Raw genomic sequence first — 15,926 nt, 5'->3', positions numbered from 1 at the left:
GCATTTTTATTTAACCCGGAGTTGATCCCTTAAATATTCCCACTTTTAATTAGATGTTCGACTTTATATTACTCCTCGCACTTTTGCATTAAAATTAAAAATCATATGACATTAAGAACATTTATCCAAACGTTTTCTCACATTTAGCTGCCTTCATTGTTGAAATTCCATGATTTAATGTAATGTGGGTTTTCCGCAAGCTTAAATGAAGGCACCACTTTTCTGTGCAATTCAAAGGCCTTTAGGTGAACTGACTCAATGAGTTGTTGCTGGAAACTAATCCACAATACGGAATCACAGACAATTCAGCACTAAATAGCAATACATTGCAAAGACTTCCAAGCTGGGAAGACTGAAGGTCATACATATCATGTAATTTGATTTAAGACATAATACTGTGGTAGAGCTTCACCCTGCATTAATCTCTGGTGTTCTCAAGCTGTTCATCTGATCTACAGAAAATCAATCACCTCTCCCATCACCTCCTAAAAATAAATACTTTAAATGATACATTATGAAGGACTGCAGTGACGTAGCACACCAATTGTGAGATCAAACTGTCACAGCATGCTTGAATGTGTCATGTTTCACCACACAAGTTCCTTATCTCAATTGTGCTGTCAAAGATGCATTTGGGTATAGAATAGAGATGGGAAATACAAAATGAGAAGCTACATGGGGCCTTTTTCATGAATTCTGGAAGTTAATTAACTTCCTATTTTCTCAGCTTAGGAAAGCATACCACGTGGTAAAGTATGCCTTAAAGGAGCAAAATCAACAGGGGATATTAAGTAGGCCATCATGAGGACAATAAATTATTTTAGATTGAAACAAAGCACTGGAAAAATACAGCAGGTCTGATGGCATTCGTGCAGAGAGAAAGAGATTCACCTTTTGAGTCCGATAAAGACTATTCTTCAGAACTGAATACATTAAAAATCTGTATTATTTTTAACTGATTAATATTTTTTAAAAAAACATTTTGAAAGACAATTAATGAAATTTAATGGTGTGATATTAAATTGTAGTCATGGATAGACATTTCCACCAATTACCTATTTAGGTCATATTTGGTAAGGATATCCCAAAAGTGTTTTTTTCAAATGCTCTTCAGCACCAGTTAATTTCACTGGGGCCAAAAATACGCATAGATGTTTTTACTTATGATGGGTCACCTGTCAAAAGATCAGAATGCTGTTGCTGTGCATTTTTTACATTGACAGGGGATATTTTCTTCTGTGCGTTCACACAACACTCCAGCTAGAAGCAAGAGCATCTGAAGGCATTCTCTAAACTTAAAAATCACACAACACCAGGTTATAGTCCAACAGGTTTAAATGAAAGCACACTAGCTTTCGGAGCACTGCACCTTCATCAGGTGGTTGTGGAGTACACAATTGTAAGACACAGAATTTATAGCAGAAGTTTACAGTGTGATGTAACTGAAATTACACATTGAAAAATACCTTGATTGTTTGTTAAGTCTCTCGTCTGTTAGAATGACCATGTTAGTTTCACTTCTTTCATATGTAAATCACAAAACCTTTTTAAAAGTTGCATTCTCAGGTGAACTTTAACAATTGATGTCAGCCCAAATAATGTGTTGAATGTGTTAGCCCCCTGTGTGCTGCTGTCTGTGCCATAATGTTTAGACTGATTCTAATCTAAAAAATGAATTAACAGAATATTACATGGATTTGTTCAGCTTTTGGGCAAAGTACAATGTAACTCTGCAAGTAGAAATTCACCCCACAAACATATATGTGTATGTGGGTTTGTGTGTGCGTGTGTTGGGGGGGGGACATTCTGAGAGTCTGTGAGAGAGAGTGTCTATATGTGTGTGAGAGTATAAAGGGGTCTAAGTCTGTGAGAGGGTGCATGTGAGAGTGTGTGGCGCTGTAGAAGTGTGTGTGAGCGTCTGTGTATAGGAGTGCCTGTGTGTGCGCGTGCGTGCGTGCGTGCGTGTAGTGTGCCATGAACCCAAGGTCCATGTTGACGCCCTCCCTATGGGTACCGAACTTAGCTATCAGCCTTTGCTCAGTCACCTTTTGCTGCTGCCTGTCCTGAAGTCCGCTTTGCGGGATGGTCACCCGAAGGTCCGAGGTCGAATGTCCTGGACCGCTGAAGTGTTCTCCAATTAGGAGAGAATACTCCTGACTGTTGATTGTTGTGGGGTGTCCATTCATCTGTTGCCGTAGCCTCTGCTCGGTTTCACCAATGTACCATGCCTTAGGGCATCCTTGCCTGCAGCGTATGTGATAGACAACGTTGGCTGAGTCGCACGAGTACGTGCCACGTACATGGTGGGAGGTGTCCCCACGTGTAATGGTGGTATCCCTGTCCACACTCTGACACGTCTTACAGTGCCTACGTTACAGGGTTGTATGGAGTTGTTCTGAAAGCCGGGCAGTTTGCTACGAACAATGATCTGTTTGAGGTTTGACGGTTGTTTAAAGGTGAGCAGTGGAGGTGTGGGGTAGGTCTTGGCGAGATGCTCATCCTCATTGATAATGTGTTGCAGGTCGTGAATAACATGGCTTAGGTTTTCGGCTCCTGGGAAGTACTGAACAACGAAGGGTACCGTGTCGGTTTCAGCATGTGTCTGTCTCTTGAGGAGGTCATTACGGTTCCATGCTGTGGCACGTTGGAACTGGCGGTCGATGGGTTGAGCATCGTACCCCGCTCTTATAAAGGCATCCTTGAGTACTTCCAGGTGTCCATCAATTGTGGATTCCACAACTATCTGATGAAGGAGCAGCGCTCCGAAAGCTAATGCTTCCAATTAAACCTGTTGGACTATAATCTGGCATTCTGTGATTTTTATCTTTGTACACCCCAGTTCAACACCAGCATCTCCAAATCATTCTCTAAACTTGGTGGTGCTAAAGCTGAATAACCACAGAGTTGGGCAGCATTAATGCGAGGTGATCTTTGAATGTGACAACATTAACACTGACTGATCTCTGAACTTAGGAATATTAACAATGGAGCAATCTCTGAACTTGGCTGTGTTAGTACTGGACAAGATCTCATCTCTGAATTCAGCACTGTCCATGTTGGGTAATTTCTAAACTCAGCCGTGTCAGTGCTAGGTGATCCCAAAATCCAGTAAGTTTAATTCTGGGTAATTTCTGACTTTGGTAGGTACTATGCCTTGGACTCTGGACAGGAACTGAAACAAATTATAAATAGCAATGGACATGAATAAACCTATAACACACTGCAGAGATTCCAGATATTTCTGTTGTCCATCCACATTCTGTCATACCAATAATGAAGTACTTTTCTTCAATGTGGATTGGCTGTAGCATGATTGAAGAATTTAGACTGGTATTTGTAGAATGCGAACCTTCCTTAACTGTATTGGCTATAATGCGATTCTGGCTGCATTAGTTTAAATAGTGTGGCTATTGTATGATTTTCTTATAACACATGATGTCATGAGAAGGGAACTTGTGTTATATCAGAACCGAGTAAATGATTGTCCCAGGGCGACATGAACATTGTTGTGAAGTTTGAATCAACATGCAGCTTGCCATAAACACAACAAATACTGGAGATCAAAGCGGGTCAGACAGCATCCATGATGACAGAGCAAGCTAATGTTCTGAGTCTAGATGACTCTTCAGATGCAGCTTATCATGCTGGATCCTGGATCCATTGCAACAAACTCCAACATTTTTACCAACCTGAAACTGCTGAACCTTTGTCATGAGTTCCTCAAGTTTCTGGCTTTGTTCCATCAAATGAATGCTCAATTTCTTCCAATGGCCAATAATTCCCTCAAGCTCTGATCGATATTTCTGACTAACTTCTGCAGGAGCCTTTTTGGACACCTCTTCCACAGCTGTAGTCAAATAATTCAGGCCACTCTGCTGCTCCTGGAAAGAGCCTTGTAAAACCTCAAAAAAAAAAATTTATAGTTTTTTTTAGAAAACCTTCAAAAAACATTGTGAGAATCAAAAATTAAACCAAGTTTCAATTTGAGAAACGAAAAAATATTTTCTGCCTTCTTCAGCACAACAGGAAATATGATTCCACCTTCTGTTACTGTGAAATAGTGATGGGGTTGCCCCTAATTGGGGAATTAATTGGTTTGATTGGCTGCCAGTGGGTGGTTCCCCTCCCAATATCTTCTGCTGACTTTACACAAACCATCTCACCTCGACATCCATATTCATGGGTCTAGTAAAACACAGCCCATAAAAAACACTGATGTTTTCAACTTTTTCCTGCTTTAGCTTAATGAAATCTGTGTCCCTGAAGTTCAATTGATCAATATATATACCATAGTGGAATTTTGATTGTGTCCAAACAGTTAAAGTTCACTGACTGAAATGATTAATTGCCCAATTAGCAATTGCTAAACCCATCTTGATCATCCATTGAATTCATGTGACCCCAGCTTAGGGAAATCATGCAGTCAAATCGCCTGATGGGATAAACAGCCATTGATGTTGCTGGGGCTTCAGGCCACTCATAAAATACACCTTAAGTTATATGTGTGACATTGGCAAGATGCCTCAACTCATTAAAGTTAATAGTGAAGCCGTGAAGCATGCAATTGCTTTCTCCCATCCATTCCATTATGATTCAGAAGTATCCTAACTCGCTACCTCCCCAGAAAATGTGAACTATTAACAATGCAAATATAAACAAATTATTAAGTTTTTAAATGGGCAGATCAGGGTGGAAAGTATTGTGCAATCATCTTGCTGTCATTATTCAGCTCTCACAATTGTATGTCAGTTAAAATTCCATTAACTTATGAATCCCAGTGAGACTCAACGCTTGGTATTTAAACTGACTCCTGACAAATTATTAAAATATATGGCAGAACATATGTACAAATTTTAACTTTAATTCTTTCTTTGAGATTTTCAATTACCCAACACAAACCGCTGGAGAGAAATGGAAGCTATTTCTCTTGCACACAAGTACATGTTTAAAAAAAGACTTGCATTTATGTACTATCTTGCAAAACTAAAATCATCAGTATTTTAATGCAGGTAATTCTGGGCTCATTTGTGCACAAGAAGATCCCACAGACAGCAACATCATTATGACCAAGTATTCGATACATTACTGTCATGAGGAATCAATATTGGCCAGGCATCACCAGAAATTAATGCCCTAATCCTCTTCCAAGTAATTTTTTGGAACCTTTTCTATCAATGAGAGAGACCAAGCAATTAACGCCTCATCCAAACTACTTGCATAAAGCAGGCCAACAGTCCCTCTGTGATTGCACTGTAGTATCAACCTGACTTTTTTTTTGCTCAGGTTCACAGGTCTTGAATCTAAAACCTGCTAAATCACAACAGGTAGCTTCTGATCATCCTGTTCAGAGGAGCAGGTGGGACTCGAACCTGAGCATCCTGGCCCAGAGGTAGGGACAATACATAAGCACTCTCTATATTTGAGGAAGCATGTGACCAACTGAGCCACAGCTGACAACTATCAAAGTATTCACTTTGAAGTCACCCAGTGAAAGTGTAAATTTTAAAGCAGTACCACAATAGGACTGTTAAAAGTGACCCATTAAGAGCCCCGCCAATATTCCAGATGGCCATCATTTTCTTCCAAAACTGTCAAAATACTCAGAATTCTTGAAGACAGATTCTTCCACTTGAGGTAGTTATCCAATTCCCTCTTGAATGTTTCAAGTCACTCCACTTCTACCACACTGGCAGGCAGTGTATTCCAGATCTTAACCATTTGCTGCATGAAAAGATTTCCCCAACTCACCAAGACTTCTGTCAATTGCTCTAAAGCTGTGTCCTCTAGCTCTCAATCCGCTCATTAATGGAAACTGTTCTTCTCTCTCAAGTCTGTTCAGAGCTCTCACAATTTTAAATGCCTCTATCAAATCTCCTCTCAACCTTCTCTTCTCAAATTTATCAAAGAACAATACAGTACTGAAACAGGCCCTTTGGCCCTCCAAGCCTGTGCCACAACATTTGCCCTTCCACACTAAAATTGTCTTCACTTACCGGATCCGTACTCCTCTATTCCCTTCCTATTCAAATATTGGTTCAGGTGCTTCTCGAATGCTGCTATTCTTTCTGCTTCCACCACCACCTCTGACAGCATGTTCCACACTCACCACTCTTTGCATGAAAAACTTGCCTTGCACATCTCTTTTAAACTTCTCCACCACACCTTGAACCTGCGTCATTTAGTAATTGACCTCCTCCACAATGGGGAAAACTCTCATACTTCCTATTCTATCCACACCATTCACAAATTTATAAACTTAGATCAGCTCGCCCTTGAACCTCCTGAGTGCTGATGAAAACAAACCCAGTCTAGCCAACCTTTCTTCATAGCTAAAATCCCCCATATCAGGCAACATCCTGGTAAACCTTTTCTGTAACTTCTCCAAAGCATCCATACCCTTCTGGTGGTGTGGTGACCAGAACTGTATGCAATATTCCAGTGTTGCCTAACTAAAGTTCTATAAAGTTGCAGCATAACTTGCCTATCCTTATGCTCAATGTCCCTTTCTCTGATGGAAAACTTGCCAGAGGCCTTCTTTACTAACTTATCTACCCTGCACTGTCACCTTCAATGATCTGTGGTCCTGCACACCCAGATCTCTCTGCATATCAATACTCCTGAGGATTCTGCCATTCGCTGTATAGCTTCCACCTGTACTTGACCTTCCAAAATGCATCACCTCACATTTGCATTATCTGCATTAAACTCCATCTGCCATTTTCTGCCCATGCCTCCAACTAATCAATATGCCGCTGTATCCTCTGACATTCCTCCTCACTATCTGAAATCTTTGTTTGGTCCACATATTTACTAATTAGATCAGCTACATTTTCCTCCAAATTATTTACATAGACCACGAGGTCCCAGCACTGATAATAGAAAATAGACAATATGTGCAGGAGTAGGCCGTTCTGCCCTTCGAGCCTGCACAACCATTCATCATGATCATGGCTGATCATCCTCAATCAGTATCCTGTTCCTGCCTTATCTCCATAACCCTTGATTCCACTATCGTTGAGAGCTCTATCCAACTCTTTCTTAAATGAATCCAGAGACTGGGCCTCCACTGCCTTCTGGGGCAGATCATTCCACACACCCACCACTCTCTGGGTGAAGAAGTTTCTCCTCATCTCTGTCCAGAATGGCCTATCCCTTATTTTTAAGCTGTGTCTTCTGGTTTGGATCATCTGTGGAACACCACTAGTCACAAAACCTCCATTCCGAAACGCAACCCTCCATTGCCACTTCTGTCTCCTGTGACTGAGCCAGTTCTGTACCCATCTTGTCAGCAATCCCTGATACCATGTGACTTCACCTTCTGAACTAGTCTGCCATGAGGCACCTTGTCAAGGCTTTACTGAGGCCCATGGAGACAACAAATGTTTTGCTCTCAATTATCTTCGTCATCTCTTCAAGAAACTTGATGAAGTTAATAAGGCATGATCTCCCTTGCCCAAAACCATGTTCCTTATCTCTAATAAGTTCACTTTGCACTTGTCCCTGAGAATCTTTTCCAATAATTTCCCTACCACCGACGTGAGACTCACAGGCCTATAATTTCCAAGATTATCCATGCTACCCTTCTTAAATAATGGAACTACATCGGCTATTCTTCAGTCCTCTGGGACCTCACCTACAGCAAAGAGGATACAAAGATGTCTGTCAATGCTCCAGCAATTTGGTCTCGTCTCCTTTAGTATTCTGGAATAGATTCCATCATGACCTGGGGACTTATCTACCTTAATACTTTTTAAGATGCACAACACCTCTTCTTTTTTAGTAGCAACTTGGCTTAAAAACTAGACACTCACTTCCCTGAGATCATCCTCCATCAATTCCTTCTCTTTGGTGAATACTGACACAAAGTATTCATTTAGGACTTCACCTACCTCTCTAGCTCCACACACAGATTCCCAAATTTGTCCTTGAGTGGGTTAACCCTTTCCCTGGCTACCCTCATGATTTTTATATATGTGTAAAAAACCTTGAGATGCTCCTTAATCCTGTTTGCTAATGACTTTTCATGAATCCTTTTATTCTTTCTAATTCCTTGTTTAATTTCTCTCCTACGTTCCTTATATACTTCAAGGGCTTCTTCAGTTTCCACCCTCCTCAACCTTCCATATGCTTCACTTTTCTTTCTGACCAAGATCATAACACATCTGTTCATCCAAGATCCATGTAACTTGCCATACCTCTCCTTCATTCTCACAGGAACATGCAGTTCCTGAACTCTTATCAACTGCCGTTTGAAATATTCCCACATGGTCCAATGTGGATTTACCCTCAAACAGTCACCTCCAATCAAACTTCTCCAGTTCCCATTTAATATTGTTGTAGGTCACCTTCTCAGAAAATTTAACACCTTCACCCAAGGACTGCTGTTATCCCTGTCCATGAGTATTATGGTTACTACTCCCGAAGTGCTCCCCACTGAAACTTCTCTCACCTAACTGGGCTTGTTTCCCAAACCAGGCCCAGTATAACCCCTTCCCTGGTAGGACTGTTTACAACTGTGTCAAGAATCCCTCCTGAATAGTCCTTACAAATTCACCCCATCCAAGCTCCGAGCACTAAGTGAGTTCAAGACAATGTAGGGGAAGTTAAAATCACCCACCACAACAAACCTGCTGTTTTTACATCTTTCCAAAATCTGTGTACATATTTTCTCCTCTATCTCCTGCTGGCTGTTGGGAGGCCTGTAGTATACCCCCAGAATTCTGATTTCACCTTTCCTATTCCTGAGTTCTATCCATATCGCTTTGCTGTGTGAGTCCTATGATGTATTCTCCCTCAGTACAACTGAAAGATACTCCTTTACCAGTAATGCAACTTCCTCACCCCTTTTACGTCCCCTTTCTATCACACCTAAAACATCAAAATTCTGGGACATTCAGCTGCCAGTCCTGTCCCTCTTTCAGCCAAGTCTCTGTAATCGCAATAATTTCATAGTTCCAAGTACTAACCAAAGCCTATTATATTTCTCACATTGAAACACATGTCTTTCTGAGACCACCTCCCCTGCTCTGTTCAGCAGTGTTTCCTGCCTGGTCTTGTTCTTAGTCATGTTTGCCTTGGGTTTCTACCTCTCCCTCAATTTCTGCATCTACTGCCCTACTCCTCTGGTTCCCATCTTCCTGCCACACCAGTGTAAACTGTCCCCAACCATTCTACCAAATATTGCCCCAAAACACATCAGTCCCAGTCCTGCCCGGGTATAACCCATCCAGTTTGTACAGGTCCAACCTCCCTCAGAACTAGTCCTAATGGCCCACAAATCTGAAACCCTCCCCCTCACACCATCTTTTCAGCCACATGTTCATCTGATACATCCTGCTGTTTCAATTCTGACTAGCTCAAGACACTGCTAGTAATCCTGAGATAAGCATCTTTGGGGTCCAACATTTCAACCTTCTTCCTAGCTCTCTGTATTTTGCTTTTAGGACCTCATCTCTTTTTTCACCTATGTCTTTTGTACCCATGTGTACCATGACCACCGGCTGTTCACCCTCCCCTCCAGAATGTCCTGCAACCGCTCTGAGACATGCAGGAACCTAGCACCAAGGAGGCAACACACCATTGCGGACTCTCATTTGATGCCACAGAAACACCTATCTACTCCCCTCACAACTGAATCCCCATATTGCATTTCTATGCCTAACTCTCCCTCCCTCTGCAGCAGAGCCAACCATGGTGCCATGAATTTGGCTGCTGCTATTATCCGCTGAGAGGCCATTCCCCTCAACAGTCTCTGAAACGGTATATCTGTTTTCGCAGGGAAATAGCTACAGCAGATTCCTGCACTGCCTGATTGGCCCTCATGCTCTTGCCCTCCTCCTGCTCACCCAATCCCTACTTGCCTGTGGAGTCTGAGTCTGCAGTGTGACCATCTCTCTGTACGTAGTATCCATGACACACTGCCTCGCGAATATTCAACAGTATCCCCAGCCACTGCTTCAACTCTGAAACTCGGACTTCCAGGAGCTGCAGCTAGAGACACTTCTTGCAGACATGCAGGTCTCGGGCACTGGAAGTATGCCCAGCTTCCCACATCGAGCAAAAGGTGCAGACTACAATTTGGAGCTTTCCTGCCATGTCTTAGTTAAAGCTTCTTATGTTCTCTGTTTCGATAACAAATTACGCAACAAGACCTGCTCCTCAGCAACTTCCGTTTCCAGAAACTGTTTCAGCTCGCGCTCCTTTACCCACTGGAACTCTCGCTGCTGACCTTCCTCTCACCATGTTCTGTCTCCTCTAAACTTTGCCAACACTGAAGTTCCTAATCCTTGAACCATTCTCAAGAATTTTTCCACACCCTCTCCAATGCCTTCACATCATGTCCAGAAACAAACACAATACTTCACCTGAGGTTGAACCAGTCTTTTAATCAGGTTTAATAGAATTTCCCTGATTTTGTACTCAATGCTACTATTAGTAAAACCCAAAATCCTAAATGCTTCATGAACTGCGATCACAAACTGCCTTGGAACTTTCAACAATTTATGCACAGATACACCCAGATTCCTCTGCACCTGCACCCCTTTTTAAATTATAACCTCAAGTATATAATGTCTAACTGCATTCTTCCTACCAAAATGAATCACTGCAGACTTCTCTGCATTAAATTTTGTTTGTCACTTATCCACCATTCTGGCAACCTGTCCATTCCTCTTGAGGTTCTACACTACCCTCCTCACAGTTCACAATACTTTCAAGTTTTGCACCATCCACAAATTTTGAAGTTATGCCCTGGTCACCTAGGCATAAGTCATAAATAGATATCAGCAAGGCTGGGCTCCAACACTAACCTCTGGAGAACTCCACTATAAACCTTCCTCCAGACTGAGAAACACTAATTAACTACAGCATGTTGTTTCCTGTCGCTTCAATTTTGTATCTATTTTACGACTCTCCCTTTTTACTCTGTAATCTCTCAACTCTGTTGTGGGGCATTGTATAAAATCTGTTTTGGAAGTCCATGCAGACAACATCAACAGCACTGTCTTCATCAATCCTATGTTACCTCATCAAAATATTCAACAAAATCAGTAAACATCATTTTCACTCATCTCAGTCATGCTGGCTTTCCTTAATTTATGCACATTTCCCAAAGTGTCTTTTCAGTCTGGCCCAAATTATTGTTCCTATAAGCATCCCCAGCACCAAGGTTAAACTAATTGTTGTGGTATTGTTGGGCTTACTTTTACACAATTTTTTGAATATGAATGTAACATTTGCAAGTTTCCCTGTCACCTTACACCACCCATGTCTGAAAAATACTGGAAAATAATGGTCAAGACATCCATAGCTTCCACTCTCATTTTGAGTTGCTCCTCATCCATTATGAGAGACTTATCAACAACTGCAAACAAATGATCTAAAACCAATTTTGTATAAATTTGAAGCACTTTAAATGGCTGAACCACATCCATCTTTCACCAAGATCTACAATCACATTCTTTCTTGGTAAAGACAGATAGAAAGTTTGCATTTCATATTGTAGCCATATGCCCTGCCTCCATATGTAGGTCGCTTTTTGGGTCACTAATCAGTCCCACTCCTTCAATCACCATTTTTCATCATTTATACACCGAGTCTTTGTGATTCCCTTTAATGTTAGTTGCGAGTCTTTCTTAATACTCTTAATATTTGTTCTTTGTTCTTTTTTATAGCCAATCTGAAAGTTATGATTCAATTGTTACTGTCCTCTAAATGCTCCATGACTGAAATTTAATCTACTTGATAACCTCAATCACAAGAACCAGGTCAAGCAGTCACTTTTTTCAAAATGGACTGAAACACCATCTGTCTTTCTCAATATTCCATGCACCTTTGTATTCCTCTCCAGTATTTATTCCTCAAATCAACAACTACCATCCGTCCTACCACTCCAAACACATCATCCCCAATAGCACTGGCAATTCGCCCTGCAGGAAAATTGTTTTCAGATCTGTTTAGCTGCAACTTATCCAGCCGGTACCAGTCTCAGCTCCTGCATTATTAACAAAATGACCTCAATTTTGTTTATCAGAAAAAAAATACTGTTTCACTAAGCTGCTGGCAACCACTGCATTTCTTTAATGACAGACAATGGCCCCAATTTTAATAGTGGGTTCAGTCGAGATGCAGAAGTAAGTTGAAAGCTCACCCACTACTTGAAAAATAGCAACCTGGTCACATACTTCAGGCTCACTGAAATGCTGGAAGACCTGGAAAGTTAGGAGCAGCATAAAATCAATGGTTGCCCACCATCAGAACATTAGAAACCCGATTAAATGCTGGGTCATCAGGGTGGAAAGGAAGTCCTGGGCAGGAATATCACACTTTTTCCATGTTTTTGTGCACAACTTGGTTATATATTTGCATAATTAGGCATTATTACCAAATCCAAAGACTAAAATTGTTTTTAAATTTCAGAGATCCTTGAGTCCTTGAAGACTACAAATGGTATCTCTCCTGTCACTGAATCCTTGATTTTTGATTCTCAGAGCTAGGTATTTATAGGTTTAGTGTCGAATTTGAGCTGTATTACTGTCTCCAAAGAATCAATTTTTGCTTTTCTTTCAAACAAAAACTTAACCACTTGATGAAAGTCATGGTGCTACCAACAACGAAGAAAAACCTTTCATACATGTTTTAGCACAAAGAAACAACATGTCTGCAGGTGGTTAATACTTGATCTCTCACATCAAGGACCACTAGGTCTCTAATCTATCATTCCAGTATTGCAATAATTGGATACCCAAATTTATCTTTATATTAAGAAAGGAATAGAATTCAAATGTGACATTCCACAGCAATGGTTGACTTTGGCAGCCTACTTTTAGTTCCTTGAGTCGTTGTTCCATAATTTCATATTCTGTGACTGTGACACGGGGGACAGTTAACTTGGCTTCAGTTTGTTGCATCCACAGACCCAAGGTTTTTATTGTCTCCTTATAGCGAACTGTTGGCAGGCTTTTCAAAACTGAAAAAGGAAAACAAAATGCATTTACAAGTTTTCAAAAAAAATTCTGATGGACCATGTTACCAACTTGTGCAAAAAGAAAATTACTGTTCAGTAAATGAAGCAGTGGTTATGTCTGAACAGACCTGGAACTAGTCATGCGTTTATGCAATTTAATGGCGATTATTTGAATTCAATGGCTGCATTTATGTTGTAATATGCATGGATAGAAACATTTGGAACAAGAGCAAAGCATTTAACTCGAGAAGCTTGCTCTGCCATTTAATTAGATCATGCCCAACCTGCACTTCTGTTTGATTAATCCTATCTTTGCACCACATGCAGATTTCCATACCTCATAAATATCTCTTTCAGTCTTCCGAGATCAATTTGTCATTTTTAAAAGTGCTTCCTGACTTACCTCCATTCCGTTATCAAGATTATGGGGCTGGATTTTCATGGCGTTCTGAACACATCAGAAATCTTTAAAAATTGAGGGTGAATCAGAATTCAAAAAGTCCTCCACCTATTCTCACCAGTCGGAGAAAGGGCACAGGGCTTGACTCATGAATAAAATGTGAACATGTCAACCTGGCTTCAAATTGATAAACTTTTTTCTGTAACAAAGGCCTTCATTCAGAATTTGACTGGTGTGAATTTTTATAGTGACAGTGAATGCTCATGAAGGGAGCAAGAGCATCTGTAGTACTGTAAAACTCTCAATTATTTAAATTGCCAGCGAGTGTTGAAAAATCTCTTTTTTGTCCACAGTTACAATTGCTGTACATTGACATTTCCCAAAGATCTCTCTTTATACGATTATTCAAACTTACAATTATCTTGGTAGGAGTTTCGATGTATAAACACTGATTGAGAATTCAAGTGGTTATTAAAGGATTAATATCTCTTTTGATGTGGAGCTATGAATGCAACTCTGTTTATTTTGAAAAGAATTAAGCCTTTGATGAGATTTACAAGTTTTGAATGGGATTTCATGAGCATCAGTCTTCTCTAATACTGTGAATGCTAAAACAGTTATTTAGACTTCCATTTTATTTCACCTTAACATAGCTCTTCAGAGCTGCCCATAATGAATACTGTGTGAAGTGAATGGATGATACAAGAAACAAGACTGGCAGGTAGACTGGTATTAAGTTGGGCTGTGTGGCATGCAAACATTGGTTTCACGTTATGAGGGACCATTGGGGGTGGCATAGGTCATGAATGGCATGGTGACGGATTTCAAGGGTTAAGGTGTAAGAGCTGAAGGATCTAACATCTAACAAGTAACTTGGATAAAGTCACAGCGAATAGAAGGAAGTCTTTTAACTAGGATGCCTTAACATTCAGTTTCTCCTGTGGATGACTCTGTTTCTCAGACCCAATTCTCTCCTGTACCTATCCCCAAACCCAGATCAAACATCGGAGCTGACTGGGCATGTTGTAGAAAAATATCTTGCCTTAGTAGTGAAAATCTAGCACTATGTCACTCAATTCTTAATTGAGCCAGCAAAAGAATGAGTTCGTTTATAACAATCCTGTCATATTATGTTAGTACTATAAACTCCTTTATAATATCACCTTCCAATCTTCTGTACTCAACAGCATATAACCCAGCATTATGCAAACAGTCTTAATAATTTAGCCTTTGAAGCCCAAGACTGTTCTGGTGAAGCTATGCTGTATCTAAGGGCAATATGTTTCCAAATGGGAGTTGAACAATGCTCTGTGCAACTGCAACATGATTTCCTTCTGTTAGTATTCCAAGTCCCTGCTGGTAAACTGATTAGCATACAATTAACTACAATTATTCTGACATTGTAGACATGAATGTAATACATTTGCTTTTCTCAAAGCTATATGTTTACTATTAAACAAAATATTCTTTAATTGTGACCAGTATTTATGTAATAATTAAGAGTCCACATCAATTCTAACAAAGCACCAACAGATCTCCATAAGAGAAGGCCAAGAGTAACATTCACTAATGATTCGATGACAGAAATGCAGCAATTTCTTTACATGGGGAATGAATAAAAAGAGAGGCTATCACCTATTGTGTTAGTTTGAAACTGGCTCTTCCAATCATCATCCAGTTGCCAACTAATCAGCACTCTCTACACAGTAGAAATGCTGTTTTCCCTTTACACAGGGGTTTGTGTTGAAACCACCATTAGTTTTTCTTTATTTTTGGTTTGAAACCATAAGCATAAGTTCAGAAACTCTGAACTTTAAACAACAGCTTGTTTTTCTTAAGAAAAAGAGGGAACAAATAAACTGACACTTGCATATGGGAACTGAGCCTGGAAAGATAATTTCAGGTTAATTGCCATTCCAAGAATACTGCAGATATTTTGGATCCAGGATACGTTATGGCCGAGAACTGTGACCCAGTTGGCCCTTCATTGGAAGACTGCTGCTGGCCAGTGAACCACGGAGTTTGTTTAAAAAGAAAGATAAATCATAGATTGAGCTGGTTTTGATTGAGTTTTTGGACAGGTTTGTGTGCTGGGAAGCTGCTGGCCTGGGAAGCTGTGTTTTGAGTTGCTGTGGTTCTGTTCGCCGAGCTGGAAGTTTTTGTTGCAAACGTTTCGTCCCCTGTCTAGGTGACATCCTCAGTGCTTGGGAGCCTCCTGTGAAGCGCTTCTGTGGTGTTTCCTCCGGCATTTATAGTGGCCTGTCCCTGCCGCTTCCAGTTGTCAGTTTCAGCTGTCCGCTGTAGTGGCCGGTATATTGGGTCCAGGTCGATGTGTTTGTTGATGGAGTTTGTGGATGAGTGCCATGCTTCTAGGAATTCCCTGGCTGTTCTTTGTTTCGCTTGCCCTATAATGGTAGTGTTGTCCCAGCCAAATTCATGTTGCTTGTCGTCTGCGTGTGTGGCTACTAGGGATAGCTGGTCATGTCGTTTCGTGGCTAGTTGGTGTTCATCGATGCGGATCGTTAGCTGTCTTCCTGTTTGTCCTATATAGTGTTTTGTACA

At 40.7% G+C, this 15,926-nt stretch overlaps 1 protein-coding gene across 5 annotated transcripts in view; it reads right to left on the bottom strand.

Moving 5' to 3' along the window:
• The window catches only part of dmd (dystrophin), a 2,012,228-nt gene that overhangs the window by 1,062,180 nt on the left and 934,122 nt on the right, over nt 1–15,926 (bottom strand). For all 5 annotated transcript variants that reach the window (XM_043700735.1, XM_043700733.1, XM_043700734.1 and 2 more), the window contains 2 exons: nt 12,822–12,967; nt 3,690–3,902 (listed from right to left, as the gene is read on the bottom strand). In XM_043700735.1, coding sequence (XP_043556670.1) covers nt 3,690–3,902; nt 12,822–12,967 — 359 coding nt within the window. The remainder of the gene's footprint in view (nt 1–3,689; nt 3,903–12,821; nt 12,968–15,926) is intronic.

This window comes from Chiloscyllium plagiosum, chromosome 12, assembly GCF_004010195.1.
Source record: "Chiloscyllium plagiosum isolate BGI_BamShark_2017 chromosome 12, ASM401019v2, whole genome shotgun sequence".
Lineage (NCBI taxonomy): Eukaryota > Metazoa > Chordata > Chondrichthyes > Orectolobiformes > Hemiscylliidae > Chiloscyllium > Chiloscyllium plagiosum.
The sequence above is the reverse complement of the archived record's forward strand: the minus strand, read 5'-3'. Positions and strand labels throughout refer to the sequence as shown.